Source organism: Musa acuminata, chromosome BXJ3-4 (assembly GCF_036884655.1).
Source record: "Musa acuminata AAA Group cultivar baxijiao chromosome BXJ3-4, Cavendish_Baxijiao_AAA, whole genome shotgun sequence".
In the NCBI taxonomy this organism is placed as follows: Eukaryota; Viridiplantae; Streptophyta; class Magnoliopsida; order Zingiberales; family Musaceae; genus Musa; species Musa acuminata.
This window is the reverse complement of record NC_088352.1, coordinates 3,101,691-3,122,948: the sequence shown is the minus strand read 5'-3', so window position 1 is coordinate 3,122,948 and position 21,258 is coordinate 3,101,691. Positions and strand designations below refer to the sequence as shown.

The 21,258-nt window shown below is 35.6% G+C and overlaps 2 protein-coding genes across 3 annotated transcripts; both read right to left on the bottom strand.

The window, feature by feature from the left end:
• Positions 1 to 3,780: 3,780 nt before the first annotated feature.
• On the bottom strand, positions 3,781 to 10,150 carry LOC135636701 (mitogen-activated protein kinase 4-like). 2 transcript variants are annotated; one of them, XM_065148615.1, is made up of 3 exons: positions 9,753 to 10,150; positions 8,830 to 9,280; positions 3,781 to 4,695 (listed from the first exon to the last, which is right to left on the bottom strand). In XM_065148615.1, the coding sequence occupies exons 2-3, from the start codon at positions 9,250 to 9,252 to the stop codon at positions 4,018 to 4,020; spliced, it is 1,101 nt and encodes a 366-aa protein (XP_065004687.1). In that variant the 5' UTR covers positions 9,253 to 9,280; positions 9,753 to 10,150; the 3' UTR covers positions 3,781 to 4,017. The 2 variants fall into 2 exon arrangements, with proteins under 2 accessions (XP_065004687.1, XP_065004686.1); XM_065148614.1 differs by having other exon boundaries at positions 8,830 to 9,255; positions 9,753 to 10,149.
• Positions 10,151 to 11,812: 1,662 nt separating this feature from the next.
• Positions 11,813 to 20,234, bottom strand: LOC135634553 (mitogen-activated protein kinase 9-like). Its single transcript, XM_065144921.1, has 11 exons — positions 19,893 to 20,234; positions 18,828 to 19,236; positions 18,602 to 18,729; positions 18,443 to 18,502; positions 17,011 to 17,160; positions 14,863 to 15,016; positions 14,610 to 14,749; positions 14,457 to 14,530; positions 13,495 to 13,596; positions 13,122 to 13,368; positions 11,813 to 12,183 (listed from the first exon to the last, which is right to left on the bottom strand). The coding sequence occupies exons 1-11, from the start codon at positions 19,908 to 19,910 to the stop codon at positions 12,109 to 12,111; spliced, it is 1,557 nt and encodes a 518-aa protein (XP_065000993.1). The 5' UTR covers positions 19,911 to 20,234; the 3' UTR covers positions 11,813 to 12,108.
• Between the last annotated feature and the right edge of the window lie 1,024 nt (positions 20,235 to 21,258).

The following is a 21,258-nucleotide window of genomic DNA, read 5'->3' as shown; positions in this document are numbered from 1 at the left end:
TTATATGTTGATCATGATTTTTTCTTTTTTCACTGCAAACCATCTAAACTTGATGGTGTGAAGGTCAGGTGTTTCCAAGTTAAAAGATACCAGGCTATGCCCCACAAGACAACCATGTGCTTGTGCCTCAGAGGCATGGGGATGGCCTGTTGCCAACTTGTATCACTTGGGATGAGGACAGGAGCTTCTTTGCATTCTATATTTCTTTGAAGCCTGGGTTTTTTACAGGTATTAAGTACATAGCCATGCAGTCTTATGAATACCATGAACAGCAGAAGGCAATGTTTCTGCTTAGCATGTGGACTGCTGACTGCAGTATATCATGGAAAATACTATCAGATGATCCTAATTATTGATTATACTGATAACTCAGAGGTGAAGTTTCCTTTTAATTTTATAAAACACAGTATTTTCAAGGACATCTTTTCATAAGACACACTTCTTTGAATTGGTCATCATATACTAAGGAGCAAATACATGTGAGAACTGTAGCAACATTTTTTTTTTACTGAGATCTGATTCTAACAGGCTTTATTTGTTCTTTTACTATAAGAAGATTGTTGTTTTCTTGTCAAGCAAGATGAAGTGCTGCCTACAGATCCATGGCACTACTACTCTGTGACCTTTAAGAGCAAGAAATTTTATTGTGATGAACACAATAAATTTCTATTATGAACTTTCAAGAGTATGATTGTTACATAAAGGCATTAAGGACTATAAAAGACAAATAATTTCCTATCAAACTGTTGGTACTGAAGAATTCTTCTCAAGCATTGAGAAGACAGCTTTTGAAGAACTACTACTGTTACTATGAAAAGTATTTTCAAGGACACCTTTATTGTTGATATGACAATAAAAGCATCAATGGCAACAAAAGACAAACAATTTCCTATGAAATTGTTGATGTTGAATAATAATTCTTCTCAAGCATTAAGAAGACAGCTCTTGATGTTTTATTATTAGTATTATTATTTGCAGCAATCTTGCACTAGTTTTGTCCTTGGTCCTTGGTATTACAAAATCCTTCATTAAATTATCCTACATGATGCAAAGCATACATCACCCACTAAAGGGAACAGCTAGGGAAGGGGATATCATGAAAGATAGAATAAAAAAATTAATCATACACATGCCAACAAAATGCTCTTCTTATCTTTTTTTTTATGATAAGTCCATCAAAATGTTGTAGATGGAAGTTGCAAATAAAACAATCATTTAAGTTGTTTGACACTTGGGATGGTAAAGACATCATATGAGATCTTGACTAAGAAGATTGATACCAACCATATCAAGAGTAATGAGTTGCTGATGCTAGAGACCAAAGAGAAGATTACTGTCTTTTTCTTAAGTACAAAGTAATATTAATTATTTAAGAATCATCACCTACCTATCTGTATGGAGATTTGGAACCTTAAGCTCATTTTACTCATCTCACATCTGAATTGTGCAACAATATTGATCCTTTTCAACCTCAAACTAAGATGATGAACCCCAGAATGAGAAGTGATATGGAGATAGAATTAGCAAGTTCCATCTTTCCATAAGACTGGGAAAGAATGATTAGTAATCTTTTAGCAGGAGGAAATCTGATAAAATTGGATAATTAGCTGCAGGAGGAAAATTGTGTTAGAGAGAGAGAGAGAGAGAGAGAGAGAGAGAGAGAGAGAGATGGTTAAGTTGATCATCAGATTCAAACCATTACAGTTTCAAGGATAGTCATCCAAGATCATCACCTAACAAAATTATTACAAAGACAAGCACATGATGCTCTGATCAAAGAATATGGTTCTCTTAGTGCCTACGCTTAAAGCAAAAGAACTGTTTTGGCAAATCATCACTGATGAAGGAAGATTGGTGAACCTTATTATTATCCATGAGAATATGTTCCATGTTCTTGGGAGTAACCTTGTCGGCAATGCCAGCTTTTCTGGTGCTTAATAACATATAATATGTCAGTCCTCTAAGAGATTCCAAATGTGCCTTTTAGACCCCTCTCATTCAGCACTAATATCTTCCTCCTTGGACCCCTCTCATTCACAAAATACTAATGACAGCTTATGACTCCATAGAATGTGAAATATAAAATTAAGAAATAAGATTTGGCAGACATAAAAATCACCATTTACTTGAACTTAATTGCTTGTTTGTTTGGTGGGTGTTCATTTCTAGTGATCATATGAAAAAAGACTGCACACAGATGATGAGCACCAGCTCAATGCACCTGCATCTCACAAGCATGGATCTTCTTTTATGTGGGTCATCCATTTGATGGTCTGATATGATCAAAAAAATCTTGTTATTGCAAAGGAACTTAAAGGCAAAAGATGTGACCAATGGGATAATATCCTTTCCACTATTTCTGTCACAAGGAACAAGCCAGGAGAGAAAGATGAGGACAAGTTTCTCCTCTTTCACTGGTACCTATCTTTTACTTTTCACTTTCTAGGACAATGTGTGAATGAAAACTTCTCTTATTTAGACAATTAAGTATTCCTCTTTCCTACAAATTGTGGTATAATCCACAGCAAACTGGTATCTAATTGAAACTAGACTTTGCAGATTGGACAATTCCTAGCAACAATGGTGATGATCCGAATCCTTGAGAAGTTTGGCCACTTGTTCATTAAGGGCCAGAAGGAACAATTATGTAACATCATTCCTCACTTGACCTTTGTCACCTGAAAGGTTTGATGTCACACCTCAAAGAAGAAGGGCCTTCCAATCTCCTACCTCGCTAAATATCTTTTGTTAAAGGCATTGGGCAATGCCTTCTTTTACCTTTTATCAGCCACTACCATCTCCACCTCATCTTCCACTCCATTCCATGCAGTGACCATCATGTGCCCGATATTGCAAGAGCATGGGGCAGTGACAGCCACAGCTTTATCCTTTGCCCAACCCTACAAGAATCAACTCCCAAAGGAAGCTAAGCATGCATGCATGATATGTTCTGAAGCCACAGTGTTCCATTCACCTTTTCCAGGGAGAAAAGAAGAAGAGACCACAACCTTAGTGATGAAGGTTTTCTGAGGACATGTGAAGCAATGTAGCATATGATGGTTTGGAATCACCATTCTGATCATATCCTTGCTTTCAATGCCACAGAAAAGAAACAAAATCATAGATACTAACATTCATCCTTTTAATTTCCATTCATCATATACTCCATAATGAAAAGAGTGTCATTCAACTTAACTGTCTTTGCTCTTTAGACATGATGGCCTCATGAATCTAAGATTGTCTTTGCTCTTAGATTTCCAATTAGAGAAAACATCAAGCTTCACTTGGATGCTTAGGCATAGTACATCTTGAGAAATTAGTGACACCATTTAGAGAAAACTAACTAAACCAACAACTCCTTTAAATAGATTCAGGAACATAAATTTGAAGTCAATGATATACATTCCCTGTGCATAATTATTTAAGAAAAAACTTATATAGATGGGTCTCTTGAGAAAGAAAGTAGTTACCTTCATGTTTATACCCACGAATCATCAACCAGCCTTTGAAGCCTCCAGTTGTAATCCTGCAAGTATTCCTAATAGACACTGAATAGAAAAAGATCAGCCAAAGATGCCACAAATTAGATAACATTACCATCGGATTAAGTATTACCGATAGTAACACCAAGCTAAACCTAGTCATGCAAAATTGAGCCAAAGTATGAGATTGATTTAACTAGAGTATTATTCCTGCCACATAGGTCATCCAAAGTAAGTTCTGACCCAAGCGTAGACACTTTGTATCTGCATATGTGCATCCAATGTGTACACAAAAAGATCATCAAGATTGGCAACCACAGCTACCAAGAAAGTCTCAATGCCTAACAAGGTCAAGTCATACAAGCATTAATATCATGAGCTACATCAAACTGCATAGACCTAACAGACAGTACATTAATATTTACACTGTTGAGCGTGTCTCATAACAAGAGAGCAGCCGCAGCAAAATAATAGGAGGCCTTTATAAATTTTCAGAAAGCTTGGAGTCTTCTCTGAGATCAAGCACAAATTCTTATCAGTTAGCAGAAGCTTCTGGATGATAGAAAACCATCTCCTTCCAGATCATCTCCCTGATCATATCTTCTCCAAGATTTTCATCAATGTCAAGATCGATAGGAACCTCAGCCGGGGGGTTGGCACTGGGGTCATAAAGAGATGACATGTAAGGGTGCTCCAGTGCCTCAGTGACACTAATCCTCTTAGATGGATCAAAGACAAGCATCTTCTGAAGTAAATCAATGGCTAAAGGATTGGCCTTTGGGTAAAGATGGGCAAGAGGGATGCCAGGAGTGTATGGCAGAAATTTGATATATTTGCGGGCCTTTGGGTTATCAATGAAGCCAATATCAGCATCACTCATGGTGCCAAGTACACTGATAATGAGCTTCAGCTGGTTAAGGCATTCCGTGCCTGGGAAGATGGGTTTTCGTCCAAGCAACTCAGCAAAGATGCATCCAACTGACCAAACATCTATGGAGGTACCATAATAGTCACAGCAGAGAAGTAGCTCAGGGGCCCGATACCAGCGGGTAACAACATACTCAGTCATGAACTGGCCCTTCCCACTACTTGTACGAGCCAGACCAAAATCACAAATCTTCAAATCACAATTAGCATTAACAAGAAGATTCCCAGGTTTCAGGTCTCTGTGGAGTATGTTTGCAGAGTGGATATACTTCAACCCACGTAGCAACTATAAACAAGTGAGACAATTCAATTAAAAGACAACCATATCCATCATTTATAAAATAGAGATAAAGTATGCAGGCTGCATATCAAATGCACTTCTTTGTTGGCAAAAAAAGTTGAAACAGAAAAGAACTGATGCTCTCTTAATGGGAAAACAAATATTTTGTTGTCATCAAACATAAGACTGTATCTACCTGAATTTAGAGCACAAATTGTACCAAAAAATGAATCTACAGAATTAACAATACTGATAAGATGTTGAAAAGGGTAGCTGCCAGAAGAATCAAATCTTAATAATCTAAAACTCAAAACTGTCTATAAGTTTAGGTTATAGTCAATGAACATTTAAAGTCTTTCTTCAGCTTATCCAGTAATCAAGTCTGCAAGAGACAATACTTGATATTGCTCCTTTCTTCTTTTGTAAACAAAGTAGTTGCTTAGAACTCACAAGCATGTACTAAACTATAACTTGACAATTGTGCCTTCATTTTAGATTAATTAAATAATTCCCAGCAAAGCTAGCTACATACCATGTTTTGCCAACTTTTACTTGATTATATTTTTCCGTAATTTATAAACACAAAAAAGAACTAGAAGAATGTTGTCCATCCATGATTTCCTAAATCTGGTATTTGACCTACTTCTCAATCACCATATTCTGACCTCCATTTCCATTACTACATCACTTAGTATAAAAAAATCCTGTTCATCTGGAAGTTAGACCAATCAAAAGGGTTTTATCAATCTCAAATTTCAGTAGCAGTGGTATCAAAGGGGAAAGTATTGACTGTAACAATACAAAAAACTAAAAAAAACACTAATCAAGCAATATTAATCATTTAATCTCATTAATGATCCTTTTGAAATTCCATAATGAAAAGTTACTCATTCCCTATATGATACATACCACCAATTCTATCAATAAATACATATACACACATATCAGGAACTGTCAAGTTGGCAAATATCTGCCTCAAATTGTCTGATCTTAGCCAATTCGAGATAATCTTATCTGCTGCATCAGCCAAGTCAAAATGTTCAATCAGGTCATTGATATCTTTAGCTGATCCTATAATAGAATCAGCTTAGTTTTTCAATCATGAAATAAATGAGACTCTAGCCACAAATGAAACAAATCGATAAAATTCTAGACCTAACCTTAATTGGAATGTATGAATGCAAGAACGATTGGACTTGTTGCAATATACTCAATGTTCTTTCTGGATCTCAAAGCTCAAACTATGTATATAAGTCTTGTGGGCATAAGGACAATAATGTTGTTAAGGCAGCTTGTTATGGTTCTTCTTCTCATCCTTCTTGTATATCTTCATTATCTTTTAGTTATTTCTTTTCCTTCACAGCTGTTTTATACCTAAGGCCATAACATTACAGGTTCATGTGATAATTACAAGGTTCAAAGTAGTAATACCTAAATCTTCAGGTATAAGGTCTAATCTTTGTCCATAATAATTTTGATGATAACTAGAATCCAGAGTAGAGATAAGCAATCATTAGAATCCTAAAACATTTTATCATGAGTAACCTGTAACTTTGAATTGGCTTTAACTAGCCATAAATTCTTTATATGTACCATTGCACAAAAGAATTGACATTATAATTATATCAAGAGTCCAAGACTGTTGAACTCCAACGACTCTCAGTGTTCTCCAAGGCAACAATTTTGCTGCTTCAGTAAAACTTTAAATTAATGAGCATATATAGTGAGCATTTGTTTCTTAACTACTTTCTAGTTGTAGACACATTCATGTTAAATTTTGTTACTCAGACATAAATAACAAAGATACTTTTGCTGCTATAAGTTTGAGGTGATGTACTAAAAAAAGTACACAACAATGACTGTCAAAATTGAACAAAACATAAACAACTCAATAGCAACAAAAAATGCTTGATTGAGCTTATACATTCCTCTTTTTTGAACCTAAAATGTTGGAATTCATCAGTATTAACGAAAAATCTTCCTTATGTTTGAAATTCAATAGTATCTCACTTAAGTAAAAGAGCAGTATATGAAGTTTATAAGAGGGATATTTATCAAGCTTGCACCAATAATTATAAAAGAGAATTTCTGTGCTGATTCTATACCATCATCAACTTGGATAGATTCCATAAATAGGTAGATCGTCATAAACAAGTATTGTTAGTGGTCACTTAAACTGTCTAATAAATCATCATTCGCTCTAGTATAAAAATTCCTATAGCAAGGCCATTATGATTTGAAGGGTATAGAAAATTTAACTATGACCAGGCATGGAACTTCAGAAAAAGTCAATAAAATTTTACCAAAAAATCTCTTAAATCACACGATCACGAGTCTAATTAAATAGGCAAAGGAAAAAAAACATATAATGCTGCTAATGTTCAATGGCCAGAGCTAGCAAAATACAAAGAAAATATCCATTATCAAGATTTTTGAACAATCGGTAATGTCACGAGACTCACGACTATTTGGGATTGGCTACATGAATTTTTTGTCATCATTGAGTTCATAGAAAACAATACATTTAGTTAAATTAAGATCAACTAAATCATTATTTGTTGTTTCTAGTAGGTCTTCTTAGGTCTCTCTTCCTTTCCTCATTTTAGAATTGTAAGAAAAGAAAAATTTTCCAAGTCACCTCTAAAATGAAAATATTTCTTACCATCTTATTAACCTTCTTACAAGAACCAATAGCTATCATGGTCCCATCATCTCGGATAACACAACAATCATGATATCAATGCATAGCTTAGAATCACATTAAAGATTTCAATGCAAGGAAGAATGCTTAGTTCATGGTCTCTCTAGTAAATACATTCAGGCAACTTCTATAATCATGCCCAAATCCCCTTAAATCCAACTAGTAACATCCAGTTGTCTTGGGTTAATCGCCAGTAGATTAGTTTATGGTTCTACACCAAAGCTCCAACCAAACAACAATGAAGCATATATACATATACATTAGGAAAATTTAACTTGTATCCTTCAAAAAGTGGGTAATTGTGGAGTTATGCCACAAAATGTTGGAATTACTTGTACATCCCTCTAAAACTAAAAACTACCTGAATAACAACACGAAGGACTCTTTTCAACTCAGATTTCCGCTTCACGATAAAGTAAAATGCATAGGCACATTTAGTTCTTCGATACTCGAGACAACACTAATATCAAAGCACCCAATTAATTGGTACAATATTTGTGGGACTAAAATATTATTAGGAGTTACAAGCAAGATTGGCTATACATGACTTAAATAACCTATAAAAGAGAATAATAAATAAATACGCCTAATTATCCCCCAAAACAGTCAAAACATCATGGAGTTGGATTTCAGGTAGTGTCGTCCTGGAAAGAAAGAAAATCAATCGGTCCATATCAATTCAAAGAAAGAAGCCAAGCCAGAAGATATTAGCTTGTGATTAGTACTTCCGTAACTTTATCTCACAAAAATAAAAAATAAAGACTCTCAAGGCAGTTCAAGAAAAAAGAAGAAAAGTAATAAACATGAAGCTTATGAATACTGAATAGTACCATACAGGTTTTATTGTTAGAGAAAAAAAAGCCAAGATATAAAAGATCCAAATCAGAAGAGGTTGACTTATGCATAAAGAAGCAAATACAATTTTTTCTAATGACAAAGACAAACTATAAAAAATCAACTCGTTGAGGAGGAGGCAATTTATGGATCCAAGTCATAGGAGATTGACTTATGCATAAAAAGCTAAGATATCAAGTCGAGACATAAGAGGTTGATTTATGAGGAAGATGAACCATAAGAGCTTTCTCAAGAGGAAGCTAAGCATAAGTAACTGGCATATGAATACGTGAGAAGCCAAGACACTTTTAGTGGAGAAGAAGCCAAGAAACTTTTAGTCTAGAAGAAGCCAAGACATAACACAACAGCTCATGAATAAAAAGCAAAGTCATCAAGCAATAAGAAATTGGCTTTATAATACTATCATGGTTGAGGGGAAAAAATCTAATGATTCTTTTTTAGTAAGAGGCTCAGGCATGAGAACCCAAACAATGAGAGGCTGGCTTAGGAATAAAAGCTATTGCCAACAAGCCAAGTCATGAGAGATTGGACAATAAATAGTGCACTTGATTCTTTTTTAGTAGTATGTATAATTTTACTTATACCTGAAAAAGAAAGTACTGACAGTGGTCATTGGAAAGTGCTTGTGACGATTTGATAATCTGATGCAGATCAGTATCCATAAGTTCATAAACAAGGTACACATCCCTAAATGTCCTCCTTTGGGCTGGCATCATAACATCCTTCAAAGCAACAACATTTTCATGTCGAATGTGCCGAAGAAGCTTCAGTTCACGCAAAGTTCTAAGCGCATCCACACGGTTACCAAAGACATTGTGAATTTTTTTTATAGCAACCTTTTCATTTGTCTCATGGTTGATTGATGAGCAGACAATCCCATATGCTCCTCTCCCAATGGGCTTGATGGGAACATACTTTGTGTCGATCTCAAACAAGGTTTGCCACATTGAGAAGTAGTGTTTTCCTTGATTTCCCACACCATTGGGAGGATCAACCAGCATAGCCATTTCCTATAAAGAAAAACAACAAACGAAACTGCAACATAAAGTTCAGCATTCGGAAAGTTTCTAAATTTACTAGAAGAAGATTAAGAAAGCAAATCTGATAGAAAACAAAAGCAAGGAAGGCCTTTTTTTTTTTGACATCAAGATCGTACATTTCCCAAAATAACAAGTTTAAGAAAACCTAGATGGGAGTTATCTAATAGAGCAAACTTTTGAATTGAATAGGACAACAGAGAATATGGCTTTCAAGGCAGCATCATCATTAAAGACCAATACAATTGTAACATTACTAGTTCAATGACCTTTCAAAGAATCTTCATTGATACCATAACATCCTGAAAATGAAACATATAGTTCAACAGGCTCACAAAACTTGAGACCGAAATGACAGAAGCCAAAGTAGGAAAAATGCAGGAAAAAACCAAGAATCAAAGATCCAAAATTCAGAATCGAATGATCAGGATTATATAATGAGATCTATCAGAAGCAGATACAACGGTTACCTCAGTCAAGGAAACTATTTCCGTGAACCTATAGATGATTGCAGAGAATTAACCGACTATTACACAAGGCTTCCACGCTTTCAGCACCAAAGATCTCAACTTTCCGGCTTTCCAACGTTCACTACCCAAGAACAGAGCTCTAAAACCCCAAATATCCCAAAAACCCAATCCGCAACATGCAGATCGATGCAATCCATCGGACGTACGACTCCAAAATCTCCATTTCTCCTGCCAATTTCGTCCAGCTCGCGAGACCCATGTCTCGGATCACAGCCTACACTGCTCCCATCTCCCAACCCGGATCGGACAGACCTCCTCACCGTTCCTACATCCAACCCACGAGAATCCCATGCCCTAAACTCCCAAATCGTCGGGCCTCAGATTAAGAGAAAGGAGCGAGGGCGACTCGGGGTTCCGAACGGGCCCATCGTGTCCCGCCTTGCTTACGTTAAACCGGCGGTATACGTTACCAGGAGCGGACCGTCGGTCTAGATTTGCAGTCGTTTTTGCAGCGTCTCATCTGTACCGTCCGATCTTGGGAGTCCGAGCACAACGAAGGACCATGATCTTGACACGCTGTCATAACAACGACCCTTGTTTGTTTGCCACGTGCTCTTGTGAGGGGGATGGATGGGGTTACCTGCATCGAATGGTGGATGGGGTTGGGGTCTACAGATCTGACGGCTAGGAAATTTTTATTATTGAGCTCATATAAGGTAGTATTTTTGACTAAATAAATTTATATTTTTTTTTATAAATCTTATTAAATCTTTCAAGAGAAGCCATTTTTCCTTCACCGATCAATCCATATAATTAGATCACAGTCTTGGCTGAAAAGATGACGCCTTTGGTGGACAAGTGGCACAGGGGAACAGGGAGTAGGTGCCCAGCTCGAACGTGCGGCCGGTGGGCCAGGAGGCGGGGATTCCTCGGACGACAGAGCAGGTGCATGATCCTCGAGGGTGAAGAAGAAGGCTTCGAGCTCATTGAGGTCGACGTTTTCGAGCGGGAGCCCCATGTCGCAGAGGAGGCATGCAGGTGCGCATGCATGCCGACGTGCTCCTCCACGAGAGACTCGAGCGAAACCGGTGGTCGGCGAAGACCTTGCAAACCTCGAGAAAGAATAGTGTCGGACTCCCGACGTCTACCACCGCCGGCGGAGGGTTCCCGTGTGATGAGATCGGCGTGTGTAGAAACTCCCCCATCATAATAACAATAATAATCCCCATAAATTGATTGCGAAGAAAGCAGTGAAAGAATCCATGGCGCTTCCGGCAGAGAAATTTAATAAAGAATTCTAGTTATGGTTATTGATCAATAGAAATAAAGTTCAACTTATGGTAAATGATCAATAACCATAACTAGAATTGCCATTTCTATTGATCATTTACCATTTCTAACTGAATACAGGAAAAAGCCTCTTTTAGCACACACTATTAGGATTGCCAAATGCGCCAATCTCAGAGCATATAAGCGATGATCTATCTTAACACACCTCTTGCAGCGATTTGAACTGATGAAGAGAGAGTACTAAATATGTTTTGAAGCCATCTTTAGAAAATGTTTATTTTTTTTGGGTGTGTCAACTACAGATGGTGCAGTTCATTAATCCTGATTTGAAGCTGTTTTACGCGAAATTAATCACTCTATATAAGTATTATTAATTCCTTAATGAACAGTTTGGTCATCCAAGAAGCAGTTTTCTTGAGATGACATTTAGCAGATGTATTATTGCATGGTTAATACAATTTGGTCAGCTAAATAGTGCCTAAATCTAATAAAAATTTGCTGTTAACTGATGCCGCTGTCTTGAACTAAAAAAAAAGGTACTTCAAAAATGGAAAAAAAAGAAATAGCTCAGATGTCACAAATGAGAAGTAAAGAAATTCACAGCGAGCAAACTATGTATTAAAAGGTTGGAGTGATTAATATAAAACAACCATAATTGGTCTCATCACAGCTTTATTTAGAACTTTATTTTTGGAGAATCACAACCTCCAAATCAACATTGCATCAAAAATTTAAATCAGCCTACTACTGAGCTTAGGAGGAATCAAACGGACCAGTCAATCAAATCAAATTAATTGAAAGCCTTATAACATATTTTTTCTGAGTGCTACAAGCGGTTTAGATCATAATAGAAATGCTGATTTCCAGCAATAATGTTAACAGAATACAGTTGAAAAAATAAGTGGGTGAATACAGTTGAAAAATCAGATTCTGGGCTGGCTGACTCAGCCCTGTAAGAGATAATAGCAGGGTGTTTGTCATCAACACTGTGCTCTGATCCGATCTGAACTTTGAGCTTGTGCGGCACATGTCGACAGCATTCTTGCAATTCTCCAAAGAAGATTTTTCAAGAATGTAACTGGGTGAATTTGTGGGACAAACCATCAACCGCCCGATCCATTGTTTCAGTAGCTGATTCCTCCTGAAAATGTAGATTCATTATGCAAATAATTTCTTATAATAGCAGTAAACCACATGCTAATCTCATTACTCTTGAATAAGCCTTCTCTTTCGGTGCACATGTCAACATGAATCTAGCTTCCTAGTGAATGCAGTTAATGTTGAATCAGCTTTCTTGCCCAAAAAAAAAAAATGTTGAATCGGCTTTCTCTGAGAAATTTAGCTTCCAGCTCACATGTCAACACTAATTTTGCTAGCATCTTTATGAAATTTAAAAGCTCTAAACTCTAAGATGAACATAATGATGCTGTTGGAAGTAAACAAGACAATCAAATTTAAATAGCCACCTCTCCAGTATGCAGTCTGGTGACATATATAATGGTATGTAGTTTTAGGGATGTGATCCACGGAACTACACAATACAAGATAAGTCGTCAAAACATGAAAAGAGCCTAATATTGTTAAGAAATGAACACTAAGCTACTCGAGTACATTTAAGGATGCCAGACTCCTTCGAGTGTCATGACTGCCTGATCCGATGGAGGAGGTGGGCTTAGAGAAAGCCCAGTCTTCCAACCAATCCATGTATTTTCATTTTCACGGTAACAATGTAGACAGTCAAAAAATTCCCTCATGATGCAAACCCTTTGCCATCATCTCTCTCTATTTGTTCCAACCCATCAGATAATATCATTTAAGAGGTTAGGGAGCAGAAGAGACCTTTTGTGAACCTCAGATAAAGTAAAATATTTGGATCACATATCTAATTAATGAGCAGGAGAAAATAAAAAGGCATTTCTATTCCTGCACTGACTAGGAAAAGTTGTTTGGTTAGACCTGTTTGGAACAGTAGAATCCCTGATGAAACTAAAACCACATTCATTTAATAAACGTTATCTAAAGACTTCTACTAATTCTGCCAATAAGTAGATGCAGTAATAAATGTCATTGTGCACTTACTTCTTGATCCTTCTTCTGCTTGACAACAACACACTTGGAAGCACTGATGCTTTCACTCTTCAACAAGCTACGTGCACTGTATTTTGACTTGCTTAGTCCATCAGTGACCGATGCATGATCTGGCCCCTCACCTTGCTGTGACCTAGTAGGGCTTTCAAGGGCACTGCGAACAAGAGATTCAACACTACGCCCTTCAAATTCATTCTGTTGGTCAGGATTGCTATCTTTATTTGCACCAATCCTCTCCCTAGAAAAATGAAAAAGCATGCATAAAAAACATGCAAAAAAGTCAAAATTTACATGTCACCATATTATTATACTTCAAAGAAATTCAGAGGAAGAGCCAATAGAATGATTTTCTTAACCTGGTTACCTTGGCAAAGAAGCATGTTGCCGTAGGAGTGGAGTGCTTCGCTCACCTTTACTAGAGTGCTCTTCCAGATGAGCAAATTGGCGCTTGAAGCGGTCAACTCCACTGATAGAAAAGTAATTGGTTTAGGTAAATTCAAAATGATCCAAAACATCTCCATCATTATTAGTTACGACATGAGTATTCTCAAGGAAAAAATGTTTTATCTGAAAACAGTGAAACATACTTACATGACTACATTTAGAGTTTTGTTTTTCCAAATTAAAATATAGAACTAGCAATAACCATACAGTTTATGTTACATGGAAACCACCGATATGCTCATGGCAAAATTCGGACACTATGGCACACACAACTGTTGATAGCGCATGAACACAAACATTTGAATGTGCATCAGTCACTTAAAACTCAATGTTATATAAGACAGGCAGATTTAAGATTGAATATATCTTAACTGCTTCGGCCAAATTAAAATATGTAAAAGGCGAAATAAAAAAAGAAACCACAACAATTTGGACACCATGGCACAAACAACTGTTGATAAGGCATGCAAACACACATTTGGATGTGCATCTGTCACTTGGAACTCGATGTTATATAAGAAGGCAAATTCAAAATTGAAATATATCTTAACTGCTTTGGCCAATGTAAAATATGTGTAAGCTGAAATCAAAAAAGAAACCACAGATCCTTGCCTCTCCTATCACAATGCAAACTAGTGCAGTAGCAGCCTTGTGTGCATGTCCAAGTGCCAGATCCTTGTTCCAAGAAATCTAATAATGGATGCACAAAAAGCATACCTACAATGAAACCATCTGAACGTAGAACATATTGAGTAGAGAAGCATTGTCATTAAATAATGTTTTTTTTTTCATGGAACAACAAAATTACTTTGAGCATCATAATGATCATTAGATATATTCAGCATATGCAATTCGTAAAATTTTAGATTCATAATAACTAACCTAGGATACATAAAGCTAGCTTGATCTCCACCACGTAAATACTCCTGCAGCATCTGAGGATGATACTCCAAGATCTGTTTGATGTAAAAACAATTCACTGTTAGTGGAACAATAATTCATGTCACTAACAGAGCTACATTTTTGCAGTTGTACCTCTCGATAAATTAACTCTCGAACATCATCTTTTGTCAATTTCCTCCTTTCAAACTCAAACTCAAGTTTTGAGATAGGTTGTGTTGAAGGTTCACGGTCAACATTTGCCAAACCTCGAAAATAAGGATCACTTAGTGTCTGAATAGATTAAAACAAAGAAGAATCAGAATACTTCTATAAAGTTCCATTCAAACCATAAGAACAATTGTGAACTTATTTGGAAATAGGTCATCAAGGTTACTGAATCCTATCTCTTCAGCAGTAGGCCGATCTTTAGGATCAAATGCAAGTAGGCGCTCAAGTAGACGGAGAGCCAAAGGATCTACACCAGGAAACTTCTGAGTGAACGGGATGGGTGGTTTCTTCCGCATATTACTTAAATATCTTCTAGCCTTCTCATTTCGGATCTGCATTGTTAAACAACAATAACAATTAGAGATCCAAAAAGCAGATCTATATCTTTCCCCACAGAATGAGAATGTGTACATAGAATTCTGGGCAAGAGCAACCCTTATATATGAAAGGCTTTAAGTTTTAAAATGCTAATTTCATTTGGGACGATTAAAAACAGATGGCCAAGTGTACAAGGATCCCGTCAATGCTGGATTATATAGGGTCAATGCAATGTAATAAATTTCAATACTCGTAAAAAGTAATAGCATATTTTGTCTTGGTCCTTATTTGCTATCGTTCTAAAATTCTGTTGGGAATTAAAATTTGAAAGCAGACCACTATAAATTAAATAACTAATAACAATTTGCTTTGGCTTAAAGCCATAAAAAAATATGTTCATATCCATATAATCATCATAACTGTTTACCTTATATCAGATCATTTCAGCCTCATAATTGATTAGCTGACTCCTAGCTAATCATTAAACAGGCTTGTTCATAACAATTTCCTCTGGCTTATAGCCTTACAAAGATATGTTCATATCCATACAATCATCATAACTGCTTACCTTATATGAGATCATTTCAGCCTAATGAATTATTAGCTCACTCCTAGCTAAGCAGCAAACAGGCTTGTTAATTGTAGCAGGCTTGTTAATATTCAACTTCCACATGCCTCTATGACGTATACTATAAGCATTTCAAAATATATTTGATCTACATCTTAGATTTAACTTACCTGGATCTTCATCTCATATATACCTGGAACAAATATATCACAACCAGCAAACAAAGTTTATGTACCCCCCACCTGAAAATTTACTAGACACATCCTTTGTTCACATAATTATTTTTAACACAAAGAAGATGGAGCTCCTCTTATCTTTCAAATTGATATTTGTTCAAGGATCAACTAGACTAATAGGTGGTTCCATAAATATTTGGAATGTTTAAGAACCAAGAATAACCTCATAATTAGTATAATCCACGTATTCACATACAAGAACATGTTTTGAGATAGAATCACATTAACATATAAAGTTAGTGGTGAAAATATCAAGCTGATGATAACCAATTTGGTTTAAGAAGATAACAAAAAGAATATATTAAATATGATTTTAAAAGCATATAACAAATTCCTTCTTCAGAATTAAGGTAAATGAGATAACCTTGTCATGCGTAGCAATACTCCTTGAATACCATAAGAACTTTAAATTATCATCTTTATTTTAAATATGGAGTACATCCCATTAGGTAATTCTATCAATAGAAGACTTCCGAATCAATTTACAGAAGTAAATGCATCTCTTTGGGATCACCAAGATCATTCAATGGCTAAAATGTGCTGAACATGTGTCTAAAAAAGTTCAGATTGGCAGGGACTCTAGCATCTGACCTATTTGTAATACAACTAGATAGTTCACAGCAATGTCATGCCTAGGAAGTGAATTAGGGAATCATGTAGCTGGTTTATGGAATCCAAGTTCATGAAAGACACTTTGAGCTTAGACTATTAACATGCGGTAGACTAGACGTCAGGCAGGATCACTATCTTCAGAAGCTTACTTATTAAGATATCCGTATGCTTCATTAGAAAGAAAAAAATATGATAAGACTGTATGAACTCTTTATCAACATATTCAATAAAAATGAAAGGGCACGATAGTATATAATAAGAAGCTCTGCAATGCAATAAAGTAGTTACACAACATATATACGCACCACATTTCCATGTACATTACTTTCATTGACAATATATAAATGCTGAGAATAAAACATTTTTCTTATTTAGTCTCTATTAGATGAATGAGTTATTTTGCAAGCCAATTTGTTAACAAACTATTTTCTTATATACTTTAAATTTTCTACCAAAGGTATGGGATCCTTAAAGAAAAGGAAACTGATGGAGAAGAATAATGTAGAATATGGTAACAATAAAAGCAAGAATTGTAGGTTTTCCAGGAAATCTAGTTGATGCCTGATAACACCAAGATAAAGAAAGGACAAACCCTCGCAATAGATTCAGCTGAAGGTGTGCCGAACAAATCAGTCATGAGATCCAACTGATGCACGACATTCTTTCCTGGAAATATAGGTTTCCCTGTTAGCATTTCTGCAAATATGCATCCTATGCTCCAAATATCAATCGCGGGTGTGTACTGCAGATATTAAAAATTGTAGATCATAATCAGTAACGAGAAAGTATAATTCATTTGGATAATCATAAAAGTAACACTTTGTAGTGGTGAAATATTTTTTACAAACCAAGAAGGTGATGTTGCAGGAATCAAAAAGTTACTTACCGACAAGCTGAGTTCAATTTCAGCTAAGAAACAAGGTGAAAATCCCTTCATACTAAACCTAAAATATAATATAACTAAACACCAACCTTATATTTGTGGATTGAAGTACAAGAAGCACATTATGAACACTGTACTAGCAATGTCCAGCTTCACTAGTAAGTATATCCACTAAATTATTTTGCTTAGATAGGTCCATCTTGTGGTGGATGTCACAGCATTCTTTGTTCTACCAAGGTCATCTAATCCATTGTCACAAATTACAAGGTCTTGATGACTCAGCTCTGAACGGGATGATATTTTCTAAAATCTAAATAATAAAGCATATATACTTAAGTTCCATCAAAGGTTTTCAGATGACAAAGGCATGCTTTAGTAAAAGAAAACTTCAAAGCCAACGGCAAAAGGATATGTAGAAGAAACCTAGCAATTGTTCGGATGACATCTAAAGAGGCTTTAGCATAAAGTGGAAATAACCATGGAAAGTTAGCTCAAACAAAAATTCCAGATTAATAAGTGATAAATTTTAATCTCAGCTTTATGATTGATGGCTGATCTGGATAGTTTTCATTTCAATTCTTCGACTAAACGAGGTAGCAGGAGGGTTAATAGACCTCATAAACTTGGTTGCACTTTAGCAAGAGGGTTTAAAAACTATAACTGCTTATATAACAAAGTTAACATAAATTTCTGAAAGACTGAAACTTTTGCAGAATGAGAACATATTTTTAATTTTAAGTAGACCAACATTATCAACTTTGCCTTCTTACAATTAATATCAGATTTAGATGACATGGAATAGGATCAATCATATAGCAGTACAAAATTTCGCATCAGAACAACAAAATCTTTTCAGACGCTTCTGGTATTTTCTTGATTTCAAAGTGGCATTGGCTTTACACATTATAAAGTCACTTTTTCCTTGGCGGGCCTTCACATTTAGTGGTCCTCAGATGTTAAAGTGAATCAACTTGACGCATCAGTTGTCTACAAAACATGTCTGATTGAGGACAGTCATTTCGCATCTTTAAGCTTTCAGTGACTAACTCTGGAAGCTACACATTATGCATCATAGGTTCGATGAAAAGAATAATACAACATAGATTTCAGATATGAGATCAGAAATAGCAAAACATCATACTTTAGAGAAAAATGAGCCACATAATTCAGGAGCACGATACCACCTTGTTGCTACATAGTCCTAAGGAAAAGAAAGAAACAAAATTATCAGCATAACAAGAGTGATTAAACAACATTACCGCCCTGACAGTTTTGGATTAGAAAAAAAAAATGTACATACAGTCCAAAATATAGCAGATGGAGCATCATTGAAAGCTACTCGGGCAAGGCCAAAATCACATATTTTCAGCTTGCAATCTGCATTGGCAAGGATGTTTTTTGGCTTCAGATCTCGATGAAAAACATTTGCTGCATATTAAGAAAAAAGAAGAAAGAAGATAAGAATGATGTTTGAACTATAACCCAAATGTAGGGTGACAATAAATGAAATCAGCAATGGTTTTAACCTGCATGGATATACTTAAGAGCTCGAAGAAGTTGGTATAAGAAGAACTGATGATGTTCAGGTGTGAGATCATCATTTGCCTTTATAACCTGATGAAGGTCTGACTCCATCAACTCGAAAACGACATAAATATCTTTGAATTCCCTTCGAGATGGAGGGAGCATTATATGTTTGATTTCTACAATGTCAGGGTGGCGGAGCAGCCTCAGCAGCTTGATCTCTCTTAAAATGCGAGTGGCATCAGAAATATGTTCAAAGACATCGTTGATCTTCTTTATTGCCACCTTCTCTCCAGTATGGGTGTCGATTGCAGCGCCGACTACCCCATAGCTTCCTTTTCCAATGACCTCTTGTATATGGTAACGGCTTGCTTCACCATACTCCGTAAAGAATTCATTCTCTAGCATGCCCTAAATGAATCGTATGGATTGAAAGGCTAAACTTGATAAGAGAAATTGAATGAAGAGAGATAAAAGGCATAACTAGAATAATTGCAAAAGAAGATTGTAAAAGAAAAGGGCAGTTTAGTTGTGAACTGCCAACAAGTTAATATAAAACAATTTACAGGTTAATTGAATAAAAAACGAAGAAAGAATATAAAACAAAATCAATCTTTGCAAGGCATTTGGCAGATGTCAAACAATTACAGGTTAATTGAATCGTAATAGAAAACACATAAGATATTCGTGAATACAGTAATCTGGAAAGAGAAAGAGAGCCCAAAAATGTTCAATCCATCCCACCTATAATATCTTCACAAACAGGTCAAGAACTACATTCTTGAAAGAAACATGTTCAGCTGTAACAGAGGAAAATATTCTTGAACGAGAGAACCTAAAGCAATAGAAAACTAAATAAAATTCAATCCAAACTTCTTCATGTTCTTAATAACGGAAAAAGGGAAGATCTGCATTCAAAAAAGTGCATTGAAAAACAAGGAGATGGATGGCGGTATACTGAAGAACAGAAGCAATTACTTAAGAAAAAATAACGAATTTGTTATCGATTATATGGAAGAAGATTTTAACTTTACAGCTAAATTAGAAAAGGGGACAAATTAACAGACCTTCCTTTGAGGTTCCATGGCGACTTCTTCTCTCCTCTGGGCAACAACGATGAACCTGAGGCCAAAGAACCCAAACTCCTACTTACCTACAAACAGCTCCTCCTCCTCGACTATCGGATCGCGTTCTTTCGTTAAAGATGAGAAACTGACGACGCGGCGGAAATGGCGCGTAAACAAGCGACGGAGTCTATCCACGGGGCGCCATCTCCCCATATAAAGGCGACGGTACCGCAGCTGCTGGTACGAGGGAACGTGGGCGGCCAACGCGGCATCGCCGGCTTTACTCTCTCCCGCCCCCGCGGGCGAGAGAAGACGAGAAATCCCACCGCTAGGACATGAAACTTACAACTACTCACCTCCACTGTGATATATATATATATATATATATATATATATATATATATATATATATATATATATATATATATATATATATATATATATATATATATATATATATATATATATATATATATATATATATATATATATATTATCCTTGAGCAGTCTGTAAATAACATATTTATTTTTACAAATATTCAATACGATATTTATCCTTAGTTTATTAACGTATATATAGAAAACCCCAAGTTAACCGATACTAACCATGGTAATTTGGTTAAGTTAAATATACAATATGTAAAATAATTTTAAAATCCTAACATTATGATGAGTTTTTAAAGAATGTTAAACTAAAATTTAGGAGGATACATAAAAACTTACAAACTCATTGGAATTGGAGACTTTGCTTAAATATTACTTAATTGAAAGCCAAAAATTAACATTGTTAAAGTTTTTTTGTTTGGATCACTTCCATTTTCCAAAAACCCATTCCATGGCATCAGAATAGCTGATACCGACGTGAATTTTCTTTTACATTCATTAATTTTCTCTATATTTTTTAATCTTAAATCTTACTCGCCAATAAGTAAAGGGTGGATGAATTTTGGCGTGAAACTTTCACATGCATTTCCCCCAAAATCTCATTTTTTACATTTATCTCAAAAATTTGACACATGGTATGCATCACTTTAACGCTTATTTAATTAACTAACTAATTTATTGATTGAAAATAAGTTATTTTGTTGTTAAGATTGTGTGTTTAAGATTCTAGAAAATTAGACAATAAACTTTGCATTTTGATACATTTAATTATAAATTAAAAAAAAAAAAATAAAGCGTATATATTTAAACATTCACTCATGAATGTAGTACACAAGTCTCCTGTCAATATGAGATTTAAGAAGATTCATGATTTAGAACTTAATCATCTATAGGTCATAATGAAGTAATCTTACTGTTATATTAAAATTTGCTTGACTTCAATCCATGAAGGTAATCTAATTTTTGGCTGAATAATTTGTAG